This window comes from Macrotis lagotis, chromosome 5 (assembly GCF_037893015.1).
Source record: "Macrotis lagotis isolate mMagLag1 chromosome 5, bilby.v1.9.chrom.fasta, whole genome shotgun sequence".
Lineage (NCBI taxonomy): Eukaryota > Metazoa > Chordata > Mammalia > Peramelemorphia > Peramelidae > Macrotis > Macrotis lagotis.
Window position 1 is genome coordinate 113,338,949 of NC_133662.1, and position 16,091 is coordinate 113,355,039.

The window sequence follows — 16,091 nt, forward strand, 5'->3', positions numbered from 1 at the left end:
GAAATACGTTAAACACAATTGTACCTATGCAACCTAAATCAGATTACTTGCTGCCATGGGGAAGGGGAGGGAAAGGATGCAGGTAGTAAAATGTAGAACTCAAAAGCTTGCAAAAGGGTGAATGTTGAAAACTATCTTTGCAATTAGAAAAAATAAAATAGCATTCTAAAAAACTACAGTCATGGAACTACCTTTCAAAAGGATGTTTTAATTTACACCGTACTTCAGCTTATCCACAAACAAAAGCTGCCCACTCTCCCTCCCCACCACTCCCAACTCCATTATTCAAGAACTACCATTCAAGGCTGAGCTCACAGACTATTTTCTCCACAGAGCTTTCCCTGATTACCACCAATTGGGCAATCCCTCTTACCTCTTAACTCCTCTAGGATATCACCCATGTTATATTTGTGTAGGGTATCTTATCCCTTCTTCTAGTTCAGGATTTTTCAAAGTATGGTCTTCAGATCCCTGGGAGTCCTTGAGACCCTTTTAGAGAGGATTTAAGGGGCTAACATGATTTACTCAATAATACTATGATACTATTTGTCCACTAAAATATTCCTCTCTTTTCCCATCATATATTTGTGTCAGGCTGGATTTTCTTATTACAGTTCAACTAAAACAACATATCAGAGTAGATTGAATGCAGAAGCAAATATAAGAATCCAGCTGCCTTCTATTAAGCCAGATATGTGAGAAGTTTGCACAAACATGTACAACAATGTCATTCTTATCTCAAATTTTTTAATATAGTTTCACTAAAAATATGTTATGTTAGCATGTAATAGATTTATTATTACTATTTTAAAAATTAATAACATTTAAAAATTATCAGTTTTAATTTCTATTATGGTAATCTACATAAGTAAAAGCTCTTTGGGGTTCTTAATCATTTTTAAGAGTGAAAAGAGGTCCAATACCAAAAAGTTTGAGAGCCACTGCACTAGACTATAATCAAGAAATAAATTAAGAATTTATTGAATGCCTACTATATACCAGTCATTCTACTAGGTACATGTTATATACATACACAAAAATGACGCAAGACTCTGTCCCCAAAGAATTTAACATTGTACTAGAAAGATACAACAGATTCACAGATAAATACAATATTCACAGAACATGATTTGTTAGGGATGTGGGCTTGAACAACTGGGAAAATCAGGAATGAGGTGGTACTTGAGCAGAACCTCGAAAGGAACAAATGGTTCCTAGGGATAGAAGAGAGGAAGGAGAAAGTTATAGGCTTAGGGGACAGCCTGTGCAAAGGCATGGAGATTAAAGAGATAATGTTATAGATGGAGTGGACAAGTCAGGCTAAAAATAGAGTCCTGTATATGTGTGAGAAAAAGGGAGTCTGTAAATCATGTTGTAAATGATTTTAAATGCCCCAGAGAAGATTTTGGTTGTTTTTTGTTGTTTTTTAATTTAAAAAAAAAGCAATGAAGTATTAGAAGTTCTCAAGCAGAGATGTGACATTGCTAGATCTCTCCTTCAGGAATGTTATTTTGTGGAGCATGGATTAAAGAGGAAAGAGATGACATGCAAGGAAACATCCACAAAGAGACAATTTGGATAGTTCAGGAAAGAGGTGACAAGATCCAGAGCTAGATTAGTTGCCAAGGTTGTGAATGGAGAGAAAGGGAAAGATGTGAGAGCTGTTGAGAAGATGCTATTGGCAAGACCTGGCAATTAAACTGAATTTGAAAGGTGATTGAGAGTAAATAACCAAGGATGACAGACATAAAGAATTGGAGAAAAATTAATTGCTTACTTAGACTGAGCCAATATAATAAAAATGAAAATGCTACCAAAATTAATGCACTTTTTTAGTACCATATCAAACAACCAGATGACTAATGTATCACACCAAAAAAATAACAACAACTTTCATCTGGAGGAACAAGATCAAGAATCTCCAGAGAAATAATGAGACATGCTTTTTTGGACATGGTCAGTATGAATTTATAATTAAGCCATATATCTGTTTGGAGTTTATCTTGCAACATAGTGTGCGATGTTGGTCTCTTTTTTCTGGTTGACTCTTTTCCCCCTAATAGTTTTTGTCAAATTGTTGGTCTTATACAAGAAACTAGGCTCTTCAAGTTTATGGGACAAATACTATGCTACTAAGTTGCTTGACTGCACATTTGTTTTAAGTCCAAATATATATTTGATATACACATTTATATCTTTCTAGGGTGAGGCAGATGGGAAGGAGATAGAAGGCAGACAGAGACAAACTTACCCTTCTCCCTCATCCAATGAGATAGAAGGATGACCAGAAGATCAAACAGGAAGATATCTCAGAAGGTTATATGTTAAAGATATTAAATGCTTAAAAAGAAAAATGAGTTTTACATAATAGAGATTCACTGCATAGTCTTCTACATTGCATTTGAAAAAGTTCTTTTTTTGTTAAATTCAAACTTTAAAATTTAAAAAGAAATGTTTTAAAAGAAATAACCTGGTTAACTGAATATAAGTCACTGAAGGGCAGGGACTATATCTTATTCTTTCTTTGTATACTCATAGAGCACCTAGATCTATCTGCACCTTGCTTTTTCTTTTCAACAAATAGAATCCCAGAATGACAGACTGTTTCATTTTTTTCTTCCTATCCCAAGACCTTCTGTGGTGCCCAATCTATAGCAGATACTTATTAAATGTCTATAGAATAAATGAATATATGAATTTCAAGGGATATTAGTAACCATCTATTCCAACATGTAATCATCTAGCATGTGCTTGAAGACATCCAGTGAGACAGAACTAACTTCTTCCCAAGACAGTATCTTTCACTTTTGGATAGAGCTAATTGTTAGGAAATTATTTCTTGAATAAAGCCTAGATTTTTTTGTGTAATTTCTACCCATTGTTTCTAGTTCTGCCCTCAAGCCAAGCCAAAGAGATCTTTCCAGCATACCGAGAAGTCATTTTAGTCCTTTCCAACTTTTTTTGACCCCCTTTACCATTTTCTTTGCAAAGATACCAGAGTGGTTTTTCATTTCCTTCTCCAGCTCTTTTTACAGATGAGGAAACTGAGATAAACATCAACTACAAGACAGCTATTATGTCTTACCACTTGCAGCCCCTGTTTAAGTTTCACATAAATTTTACTCCTCTTATTTTAAATGAATCCTCATATGCCATGACTTCAAAATTACTCAGTTTGCCCTTCTCTTTACTCTCCAGCTTATTGACAACATCCTTTCTAAAACTGAACACAGTACTTCAGATATAATCTGACCAGGAGATAGAAAAATGAGACTCTTTTCTTCCTAGTCCTGGACGTCTTCTCTATTTCATAGGATGCCTTTCTTTCTTTAAAACACAGTTCAATACCTAACTGTGTGGCCTTGGGGCAAGCCACTTAACCCTGTTTGCCTTGCAAAAAACCCCAAAAAACAACAACAAAAAAGCCACAGTTCAAGAATACTTTTCACATGAAATCTTTCCTGATTCTCCCAATTGCTACTTCCCTTCCTTCCAAGTTGCTTTGCATTTAATCACTTTGGGTTTATTCTCTTTGCATTTATTTTTGTAATTATAGATATTCTAAGTTCCTTTAGATCAGAGACTATTTCATCTCTTGTATTTTTATAGAACTAGGAAGTAAACCTAGGTCCTCTGATTTCAGATTCCATGCTCTTTCCACTGTGGTCACTTAAATCTTCAGATCTTTTTCTAGATAAATTGTCCAGTCATTGATCTTGGGATATTTATTTTTGGAGTTTAAAGATTTCTTTATAGTTATCCCTATTAAATTTCTAGCCAAGATCACTTCATACCTAGCTCAGGCCATGTCTTAGACCATGAAAAGAATTTTTCATCTCTAATCAAAGCATCTCCTTTTCCATTCTGTTTATACCCCTATTTTCTTTCCAATCTGTCTACAGACCACCAAATGAGGTCTTGAAAACAAGGACCAGTGCTTTCAGTATGCTAGGATAGTTTTCATCTAGATCAGTTGACTTGAACTAACCAAGAGCATCTAGGTGCTCTTACTAAGTACCTACTGGTTTAGTTGTTTCAGTCCTATATGACACTCAGGACTCCATTTGGGGTTTTCTTGACCAAGATACTGGAGTGTTTTGCCATTTTCTTCTCCAGCACATTTTACAGATGAAGGAACTGATTCAATGAGGATTAAGTGACTTAGTTCAGTATCACATAGGTAGTAAGTGTCTGAGGCCAGATTTGAACTCAGGTAGATGAGTCTTTCTGATTCTGCCCAAACCCCCTACTTATCTTACTTCCAAACTCCCCATTAGCCATATATGCACTGTCTTTTTCAGTGGAAAGATAATTGCCCTAGGCAGAAAAAAAGCAAGCAAGATAAGAGTTGAGTAGATTTGCCTTCTTTCCATTGTCTGCTAGCATTGGTCTATCAGTGGTATGATTAGCAGTCTTATCCCTTTTTTAGAAGGACCCTTCTATGTGTAATGTTCTATTCTCTTTCCATATGGAAAGCTCTGTTCAAGTCACTCAGGGGTACACTCAGGAGTGTGCTGGTAACTGCTTAAAGAGCTGCTCTCTGGGAAGAAAAAAATGTATTGCAGGATACACGTTTAAATTTAATCTGCATCACATTTACTCCAATACTTTCTTAAGGCTAAAACAAAACAATCAATTGAGCACTGATTAGTAGCTTGTTGATTTCTGAGATAGAAATGCTTACACTGAAACTTTAACCAGAGCCAATTGGAGCCAGCCCAGCACACCCCTGGGTATACTATGGAGTGATATTTAGTTTCTGTTCTCAAGGAACCTACTAGAATATAGAAGCTGATCAATGCATAGTTGTTGGTTGTATTTGATAAGATATGCTGCAAACCATTCACATGCCACGTATTCATATACTTCTACCCATTTTTTTGTGGGGCTGTCATTTCAGTCAGTCCAACTTCCTGGCCCTATTTGGGGTTTTCTTGGCAAAGATATTAAAGTGATTTTCCAGCTTTTCCAGCTCATTTTACAGATGAGCATACTGAGGCAAACTGGGTTAAGTGACTCATACAGAGTCACACAGTTAGTGTCTGAGGCAGGATTTGAAATCATGACCATGAGTCTTCTTGATTGACATCTGTTCTGTCCACTGACCACTCAGCTGACCAATTCTACCCATTCAGACTCTTATATATATAAAGCAATTCCCTATAGAATCATGACTGTACCAAGGACCATGTGGTATTATTAAAATCTGAACTGCTAAAGCTTATGTGTTAATGAAGATTTTAGAAGAAACTGCTTATCTAGTTTGCAGTCAGCTTATCATTCAGAAGATTCTCATCTTTTGTATCTGATATTTTATCTAATTTGTTTTGTGCCTTTCCCCAGAAAGCAACTACCCCTCTCACCATTGAATCAGTGCCCTCTCCCCACCATATCTTCCTAGATATAAATGAACCCCAGCCTTACAAAAGTAAACATTTTATTATGTTGTACATGAAATCCTTTTGTTTTGAGGATAGAAAAAAATACATTTGGCTAAACAGGAAAAAAGATCCTTAAGCAAATAGGGGGTGTTTGTCAAAGTCTATAGTGATTGTAATATTTACTGTATCTTTTTGCAAAGGTGCTAAGGGGGAATGCCCTAGGTGATTTTAAGAGGGGAAAATATCAGTAGGTTGAGGAACACAAGGAGGCACATGCTGCTTCTCCAATGTCAGGGACAGAGTCCATTTGGATGCTGGGGGGGGGGGGGGGCAGGGTTGCCCAAAGAGCAAGTGAGAAACAGCTATCAGCATGACCTTATTTCCACCACTCAAGTCTCCTAGCCAGGAAGGCCCTGGAATCCAGTCTAAGTGGGGGCAGTAGCACTAGGCAAACCCCAGGTTCTTGACTAGTTTCAGAGGGGCACCACTTGAAGGGTAGGCAGAGGGCCTCTTGGAGGAGGTACATACTCCTCCTCCCTCAGGAGTCGAAGCAGGATGTTCTTCTTATTCCGGGGCCAGCTGTAAATGTGGGTGTTCTGCAGCCACGTGGGCACGTGCTCCTGTAGGATGGAGAGGGGAGGTTAGATGACAGTCTCAGATTGTTAGAAAAAGCCCCTGTGTACCCCACCCCCACCACCACATGCTCCTCATGCTGACTTCCAGGATCCCTGTCCTCCAGCCTCAAGAACTTGCTCACGCTTGTTCTTCCAACAAACTTGGTGGCATTTTTGTTTCATTTTTTTAAAATGACAGGAGGGGTGGGGGAGCTTACATGTACATCTGTGGGCAAGCATCATATCTAAATCATGAAAACCACATGTGCTGAGAATTTTTCATCAGGAAGAAGCAGCCTTCCCTTTAGGTTGTAATGCACTTTTCATCACCTTCACATGAAAGAGATGGTGCCAAGGTTGCTCTGAGTGATGTGGTTTTTCCTGTGGCTAGACAGGAGAGGGGAAGGAAAGTTTGCTGGGTCTGTATGCTTCCTCTGACTTATTATCCTTTCACTAACAGTTCCCGTCTGTGCTATGGTCACAGAACTGGATGGATGGATAATAAATGGAGCTCCCCCAGCGCCTTAAATACTAGTTGTTCCAGATCTAGCAGAAAAACAGACTGATTCTTGTTCCTCTTATTCTAATGCTATCCTTAGGTTCCCTGCTGTGGAACTTCCTGGAGGGTGAAGCCACTTTACAATAAATTAACTAAACCCTTACCTCAAAGTGCTTACAATATGCTTAATTCCACCCATAGTAGTAAACAATGGGACCTCAGAGTTCAGACATGTACCTTCCCACTATTACTATTATTATGATTTTTATTTCACTTCATTTAAGTGTCTGAGTCTCGTGGATCCTATATTACTCTCCCATTTCATCTTCAGTTAAACATACTAAGCACAAACATGAATGCTAGATGCTGGGGGGTGGGGGGGTAGAAATATCAAATGAAACAGATCCTGCCTTCAAGGAGAGTATAGTCTACCATGGGTATAAGTGGACACAGATAAGTAAATACAAGGTCATCTCAAGGAAAGCATTGACAGCTGGGAGTAAAAAGGAAAACTCTCTTGTCCAGAGCTGGGACAAAGCCTTGAATGAAGCTGGGGCTTCACCTGGAGGTGGAGAAGTTGAAGGGAAGGTCTACACTAAGGCATGGATGGGTCATGGTTAGTACTGGGGTTCCTTTGGTCACACACACACACACACACACACACACACACTCTTACTGCTTTTACTATGCAATATTGCTATCTCCCCTACTTTCTGTCCATCACAGGCACCTTCCTACTTACCTTACCCTAACTTTCCTCATACCTGCTTTATATAAACACGCATCCCTACAACACACTAGTTCAAACATTAATTTCATACTTTTCTGCCTCACAGATCGACAATCCATTAGGAATGAATGTATAGCTTGGCTAACTCCAGGTTAGGAATGCTCTCCCTAATTCTTGGGTACCAGGTGAGTACCAGGCTGAAGATGACCTACTCTTTGTTATGGGACTAGTTCATGGTTGACCTGAGATTTTGATCTGTTCTGGGTCTAAATAAACCTCCTCCTACCAAAATCCATTCAATTGCTAACAATACCATAAAAGATGCCAATAGGATATGCCTCTAAGAAGGATATAGACAGCTAGGTGACACACTGGATAAAGAGCTAGACCTAGAGGCAGACAGATTCCTCTTCCTGAGTTCAAATCTGATCTCAGAGTCTTACTGGCTGTGTGACACTGGGCAAGTCACTTAACCCTGTTTGCCTCAGTTTCCTTATCTGAGCTAGAGAAGGAAATGGAAAAACCACTCCAATGTCTTTACCAAGAAAATTTCAAATGGAATCATAAACAGTCAGACATGTCTGAAAAATGACTGAACAACAAGATGTTCTCATACTTTAGAGCAAATCAAAATGACCAATGCTGTCATTATTTGGAAAGGTACTTCAAGTCTCTCCTGCTCTGAGCTGGACCCTGGCCCTACCTCATATATGTTACATGGAAGGGTCAGAAGGCATCTATTGCCTTTTCTTTATTTATCCATTTATTTAATTTTTGTAAATAAATTTTTCCAATTACATGTAAAGATTGTTTTTCAACATTCATTTTTTTATACAAAGTAATATTTCTAAGACAGGTCTTGTCATTTCTCTGCTCAAAAAATGTCTATGGATCCCCATTACTTTTGGATAAAATATAAATTCCTGTTTGGCATTTAAAAACTTTGACACTCTACCTATAACCTAATTTACTAGATTGATTTCACATTACTCTTCATCACATACTCCATGTTGCAACCACAGAACATAGAACAAACAGCTTATTTGTGATTTCTCAATGACAACATCTTGCTTCCTACCTTCATATACACCATCCCCCAGGTTTGGAATGGCCTTCCTTTTACCTGTTTGCACTGCCTGCAATCCTTGACTTCCTTCCAGCCCAGTTCAAGTATCATCCCTTCCAAGAGGCCTTTAGATTCTCCCTATTATTTTCCATATTATTCTCCATATAGTTTTAATTTACTTACCTACATACATATTGTTTCTCCCCCCACCCCCCATGGTAGAATAAGCTCCTTGAAAACAGAGACTTTTCATTTTTGTCTATCTTCAGGGCCTGTCATATGGTAGATTCTTAGGAATGCAGTCCCTTCATCTTGAAATGATATATTTCCTGGAGCAAAAAGTCCTTACATGAACTGTGGCAGAGCTCATTTTAAGGAGAGACCCCAGTGGAATTCACTCAGCCTTCCAGCTAATCACTGTTGTACTAGATGAACTTTTAGCTGAAATGTAACAAAACACATCTGTTGAACTGCCTGTAAAAATAGGCACATCCAAATCATTGACCTTTTATGTGTAAAGAAAAGAAGTATCAGATAAAATTCATGTTTCTCTGTTTACTCTCATTGGTTAACACACATGTCACTTTATAACATGGAGGAGAGTTTTGGGGGCTGGGGGTGGTAATTAAAACAACGGGGGTCCTGCCAGATGAAGCCCTAAAACCCAACCAATCCAGTCCACTGAACTTAGTGGCCGAACCTCTTGATCTTTTGGCTAACCTCTATTTCTGTAAACACTGATAAAAAGTTGGCACATCTTTCCACTTCGGCTTCTATATGATAAAGCCAGATGACTCAAACTGTATTAATTATAAACTTTTGGTTTTTACCTTTTTAGCGTTGGGGAAGAGCACAGGGATGAACCGAAAGTTCATGCTTCCTTGTTTTATGAACTCAATCTGCATCTGGAACCAGATAGATTTGTGGGTTTAATTGCAGGAATTAGTTTGAGAGGTTAATTAATGCTACCTGCACACACACACACACAGGCACGGGTAGCATTATGATTCTAATTTCCTTATTGGAACACCAAGAGCTAATAATTTTAACTCTTTTCCTCTGCATGGTGCCATGCTAAGCAATAGAGTGAAACATTAGTTCCAATTTTTTTAAATATGATTTTCAAACTGCATAGTTTTTCATAACCATTTTCTTTTTAAAAAATCAGAAGACGCTCTACAAATATTTCAAAATTATATAAAAACTGAGCTTAACTATATAGTGAAATAAGCACTGGGCTTGTAGTCAAAAGGTCTGGGTTCAAGTACTGACTTTTACAAATATACCAGATATACAAATGTACTAGATCATGGGCAAGTCCTTTAATCTCTGGGTAATCTAAGCAAATCTCTTAGGATTATAAAGTACACACAAGTTGCCATTATGTATCAGGGGAGGGAGTTTCCTGATTAAGAGTTCTTCACAACAATAAAATCATAGGTCCAAACTATTTTACAGGGCAGTTAGGTGGTTAGATTACAGGACTTGCTGTCAGCAGGACCTGAGTTCAAATCTAGCATCAGACACTAGATATGTGACCCTGGGTAGGTCACTTAACTATGTTTGTCTCAGTTTCCTCATCTATAAAATGAAGATAGAGAAGGAAATGGCAAAACCATCCAGTACCTTTGCCAAGAAAACCCTAAATGTGGTCATGAAGAATTGGACACCACTGAAAACAATTGAACAATAACAACACTCGAACTATTTTCTCACCCTGGAATTTTTTTTTTCTTTCACAAGTATCATTTTCATGTAATCATTCCCTCCAAAAGTCAATTAACTTAAATTATATATAGACTGAATTTTCAAGAATCATTATCAGCAAAAAAGGAGCAAGAACACTGGAGTCCTACTATGAAAAGATGATTTAGAGGTATAAAGGAACTTCAGGACTTTTAGTTCAGTTCCCTCATTTTACAGGTGAGGAAACAGGCCCAGAGAGATCAGGTTATTTACCCAAGTCCACATAGGTAGTAAGTATCAAAGGACTTCATAGTCAATACACCACTGTTTCATGGTCAAAAGAGTTGAATTCAAATGTAGACTCTGCTATTATTTAACAACTGTGAGACTTTGGGGCAATCATTTCACCTTTCTAAAGCTTCACTATTTCCATTTGCAAAATGGAAATATGGTTTCCCACCTCTCAGGGTTGTTGAGTAGAAAATGTTTTGTAATCTGTAAAGAGCAACACAAATATGTGTCTAAGCATTAATAAGAGTACAGACTCATAAGCACCAGAATGTGGAGCTGGACATGGAGGTGAAGGGTGTTAGATTTAAGGGGGCCAATAAATGGTTGTTACAAAATATGTCTGGACACCAGGTTGAAGCTAACTGCTAGCTGTACTATAATTGTATAATTGAACTTCTGGTCAACACGACTCATTTTTGCTCTGCTTACTGGTCTGTCAGTGGGGACTTCTCCACCAACACCATCGAGTTGCAATGCTGATCATCCTGGAATTTCTTACCTATCACACAAATCCCAAGGAGTCAACTTATTTAGCAGGAACTCTCCTGTCCCTGATCTCCCTATCATCTATTCAGTGTGATGGAAGGGTCTTGATACCAAACTCCAGTTAATTAAATTTTCACATATTTCAATCACACCTAGACTAGTCAGTCCATAAGCCTGTAATCATCCCATGTATGCTTGCCTGGTTCAGCTGAACTCTGGGGACCCGGAGAAGGAACATTTCTGAGTGTATTTCCCCCAAGAACTGGCCCAGGTTGCAATACTACCCACTCACCAGCTGTTGGCATGAACTGTGTGCTCAGAAATGGAGAAAGCCAACTTGAGCCCTAGGAGTGTGCTTCCAGACCACCAGAGGTTTCATTGTGTCAACTGATGACCGAGGACTATAAAAACTCTGAATCAGGTAATGATTATGAGTCAGTTTAGGACTTCAACATGAAAACCATTGGGCTCCTGAAACCAGAGGCAATATCTGTATGCTTTTTCTCACTTCCTAATTTTGTTCTTTAATACTGTCTCCTGCTTCCAAGATCAGATATAAGCTCTGTCTTTCATTCAGACTTTGTCCCATGTATAGTGGAAAGAGCTGTGGATTTGGAATAAGAGGACCTGGGATCATATCTCAGATGTATTTATTAGCTATATGAGGACAAGCAAGTGCACTTAACTCTCTCTGGATCTCAGAAATTAGAATCAAAGCTCACCTCGTGAATAGAGATCATCTCTTACTTTATATATGAAGAACTGAGGCCCATAGAGGTTAAGTCTCCAGTGACCCTTCCAACTATAAATTCTATGATTGTGAACCCTGAGAAAGAGGCTGAGCCAATGATGACTTAAGGAGCTAAATGCCAGCCATCCTGCCCCAGTCCATATGTTCTCAACCTATATGGAGTACCAGCCCTTTAGCCCTGCTTCACTTGGCATTCTGAATTAGCACCCATGACTGGCCTCCTAGCTCTAGATCCTGATCTTGTCCCCTTGACTTTGAGAGAGATCCCTGATCCCGCTGCTCCAGTTCTCATTCCAGGTCCTTTGCCCCTGTTCTTGATGAATAGGATGACCCAGAGTAATGGAATGGTTTGGATTGGGGGCAAACATCTGCCCTCAGCCCATTAGAACTTAAGAGGGATCCAATCTAGTGTTGCCTAACCCAGATGTGCTATCATTCATCCACCACCTTGTCAGCAGCAGGATCAGGGACTGAGAGTTGGGGAGGAAAAGAAATCATGGCATGAGAGGAAGAAAGAAAAGATTCAGTTTGATGTAGCTAAGCTTTAAGTAGTAAGGGTCTTTGGTAGTAAAAACCGGGGCTTCTTTACCCCTGTCATAAAGTGGAAGGCTCATTCTCTGTAATTGCTTGCTGTTGCAAAGCTCACCTACTGGTGAGCTACTGCTGCTGATGGGAGGCAGGTGGATGGAAAACCTGGAGCGAGTCCAACCTCCTTCCTAATATCCCCAGAAGATGAGTATTCAGCCTCTTTTTGAGCCTCCTCAGTAACAGTGAAATCACTGCTTACATCCCCATTGGTAGACTACTCTGGTTGTTAGCTTTAAGTTGTGCCAAAACCTGTTTTCTCCTAAGTTCTTCGATCAGTCCTAGTTATAGTATTCTCCACAGGCCAGCCGTGAGTTAGAGCCTTCTGCCCTTGACTTTAGAGAGGGCAAGAGAAGCAAATCTGACCTAATAATATGAATATCTCACACTATAGCATTTTCCTCAAAAACAAATACCAAACAACCGTGTGAGGTGAGTTTTACAAATATTATTACCCCCATGTTACAGATGAGGGAGCTGAGGCCAAGAGATAAAATTAACTTGACCAGCATCATACAATATGAAACTTGATCTCAAGTCTCTTGAATGACAGTTTTTATTTTACATTTCAGTCATGGCAACACTGATTGGGAGCTAGAAGATCACCTAGTCTAAGCCTCCTTATTTTATGGGGGAAGGGACCTGAGACACAGGATTATTTGATCAGGTCAGGGAGTCAGGGAATGGTGAGAACAGGGATGAAGTTCAAGACCTTCAACTGTAGATCCAAGGGTCTTTTGCTCTACCCCATGCTGCCTTCCACTCTAACCCATCCTAGCCAGCTTCCAGTGCCTTTTTACACAGCCAGGTAAGCACAGTGCTGAGCCCTGGGGAAGGAGATATACTTTGTTAGAGAGAACACCTATCCCTGCAGGAAGGTGAGCTCCCGCAGCTTCTCTCAGGAACCCTTGTCTGCCCAGGACTTACCATCCTATGAATATACTTAGTATGTAAGCCATGCTCATCTTCGTCCATCTGGGACTCTGCTCCTTCCACATCCTGTTTGTATTTGGGGCTGATTGCAATGATTATCATCACTGTCTTCTGTTAATGAGAGAGAGAAGCACTTTTATGGACGTGTAAAGTGCAGTCTGTTTGGTAAAGGCAGGTTGGAAACCAGCCAGCCAGCATCTTAAGTATTCTCTCCCTGGTGAGCTGAGGGAGGAGGACAAGTTTCATTCATTCAGGAAAATAAACCGCATCATAACCCCTACCCTGTCCATCCACTTGTTTTCCCCTCTCCCTCTCCAATCAAAAACCTGATCTAAATGGCTGGAGGAGGCAGTCTCCAAATAGATATTTATTGCCCGCCATTTTCTGTCGCTATTCTGAATAACCAGCTCAGGAAGGCTTGCATTATGTGAGAGAAAAGCATTCAGCAGATTCAGCATCCATGCAGAAAAGACTTTGCATCAATGATGAACTGTAGTTCTGAAACTAATGGCTGCCTTTCCATTTGAGTGCAGCCTAAGAATCAGAAAAAAAAAAGGTTCTCTGCACAAAGCCAACCCCTCCACACTTCAGACAAAAGGCCTGCATTGTCAGGAGGCTCCAGACCCCCCTGGGCTTCTGCAGAAAGGTTAGGTTGGCACCAACCAGACAGCAGCCGCAGCACCGGTCAGTACCAACCAGGATGCAGCCGCAACCATCCATTTCTTTCCTGTTAAACTGCAGAGTGTCCTCTACACAGAGCTTGGCCGGCCAGCCCCAGGAAAACAAATCACAGCTCAGTGAGCAGAGAACTGCTGTGGATGATTTAAGGGGCTTCAGAGATGACAGAGTATCCAGTAAGAAGGGAGCCTGCTCAGGAAAGCCCCAAGACTAAACAAAACACTGAAGGACTGGGGAGGGAAGAAGAGAAGGGGGACCGGAAAATGTTGAACTCCCATTAGACTGGGAATCTCATCTTTTATTTTTTTTTAAAGTTTGCCCTGATTTTTATCAATCATTTGCAGCTGATCTCTTCATTATTTTCCATTTGCCAGTTTTTCCTCCCTCCACAGGATAATGTCACCCACCTTCTCATCCTTCCTCCCTCCCTCTGTCCTTGCTAAGCGTGACTCACAAGAAGAGTGAGTTTCTTAGGGTCAGACAAATGCAAACAGCAAAGCTTCTGAACCAAGAATCTAGAATTGTATAACCCTATCTTGTTTTTAGCTTTGTATCCTCAGCACCTAACTCTGTCTGGCATCTACTAGATACTTCATAAAAGTCTGTCGAATGAATAAATGAAAGAAACTCTCCCAAGGAAAAAATGAGTAGACCTTGTAGTCTTGGTGTGTTTGCTTACATCACGAAGGTAGCGCTCCATCCATTTAATGATGTCAATGCCTCGGACTCTATCCTCAAATATGTCTATCTGTAAGAAGAAGATTTGGGGGAGAGAGTGTTAATGAAGTTGACAGCAGATTCGGGGTGTGAAAAAACATGCATAGAAAGAGATTTTAAAATGTCCAGCTAGTTGCTAATTATTTTGGGGATGAACCCATATCTAAAGAATAAAAGAAAAATTCCTTAAATTATTTCATATCTCAACATGTTTAAAATTGGAATACTTAACATTTATTAATAACAGTTCTTATCTCTATTTATACAATTACAATGGCTCTCACACCAAAGCTATTCCCAATTATATATTTTTTTTAAAAGCTGAAAGTCATAAGTTTAATGGGTCAGCAATGTTTAACAAATAAGCAAACAAAAATAAAAATGATCCTAACAATGTAAAACATGGCAGAACCAGGAATAAGAGTTCTGTAGTCTACATTGATCAGATGCCTAATTAGAGTATCATGTTCAATTTGGACTTGGATATTTCTTTTTTTTTTCTTTGAATGTTATTTATTTTTTAAATTATTCATAAGGATTATTTTCAACATTCATCTTTTTGTAAGTTTTTGCATTTAACATTTTTCTGCTTCCCTCCCTTCCTGCCATGACAGTGAATAATCTAAGTTAAACATGTATAATCATGTAACATATTTCCATATTAGTCATGTTGTGAAAGAAGAATCAGAACTAAAGGGGGAAAAGCCATGAGAAAAAGAAAAAAAAAGCATAAAATAAGTTTTAAAAAGTGAAAATACGGAATTCAGACTCCATGGTTTTTCCCTCTGGATGTGAATGCCATTTTCCATAACAATGGATTTAGATATTTCAAAAAAGATTATGGAAAAACACAGTACTTTGCACATGGATTTAAGGGGAGTGGTACCAACTTAAATATTGATTTAATGGAAAGAACCCTGGATTTGAAGCCAAAAGATATGGGTTCAGATCCTACCTTTGTCACTACCTGTTTCATCTTAGGCAAATCACTTTATCTTTCCTCAGTTTCCTTTTTTGTAAAATGAGAATATTGAACTCTCTGGCCTCTAAGATCAATCTATTATCCTATTTTAATCCTATTTATTATCTTATTTAATAGGGCATTAAGAATTTTTAAAATGAAATAAAATGTAAAAATTAAACCAGGGGAAAGCCCAAGTAATAATAACTAAATTGAATCCTGGAATGCAAATAATTCTTATTATGAAAGGTGAAAAATTGGGATTATTTAGCCTGAGAGAGGAGTTTGTGCACTTTGATGGCCCTGATGACTTCCAGTTTAGGAGTTATATTTAGAAGATGGTTATTATTCTCCAATTCCATAGAGAACTAACTAGAATATCCCCACTTGGCAGTATGGTTATATAGGGGGAAATGTTGACTCTAGGGTGATTACATACTGAAAATTGGCTACCTAAGAGAGAGTGAAATGTCTTTCCCTGTGACTATGCTGTCTAAGCCACCCTACATACAGATGCCAAGATAATAGCCGTAAAACATTGCCTTTTTCACATCACTGCCTGTGCTCGAGATCCTTATGAGGGCTGATTATTACTTACTGGATCCACTCAGACTTCAAATCATCCATCCTCTCTGCCTGGCTTTCAAGTCTCTTCATCATTTGATCTCTCACTACCCCTTTAACCTTGTTTCCTATTGCTTCTCTAACATGTA

The 16,091-nt window shown here is 39.0% G+C and overlaps 1 protein-coding gene across 1 annotated transcript in view; it reads right to left on the minus strand.

Annotated features, from left to right (window-relative positions):
- Positions 1-753: 753 nt before the first annotated feature.
- Positions 754-16,091, minus strand: part of TRAF3IP2 (TRAF3 interacting protein 2) — a 70,244-nt gene continuing 54,906 nt past the window's right edge. The window contains exons 7-10 of the mRNA XM_074187378.1: positions 14,380-14,448; positions 13,017-13,133; positions 9,121-9,195; positions 754-6,001 (exon numbers count right to left, since the gene is read on the minus strand). Of these exons, the coding sequence (XP_074043479.1) occupies positions 5,855-6,001; positions 9,121-9,195; positions 13,017-13,133; positions 14,380-14,448 (408 nt within the window). The 3' untranslated portion in view covers positions 754-5,854. The remainder of the gene's footprint in view (positions 6,002-9,120; positions 9,196-13,016; positions 13,134-14,379; positions 14,449-16,091) is intronic.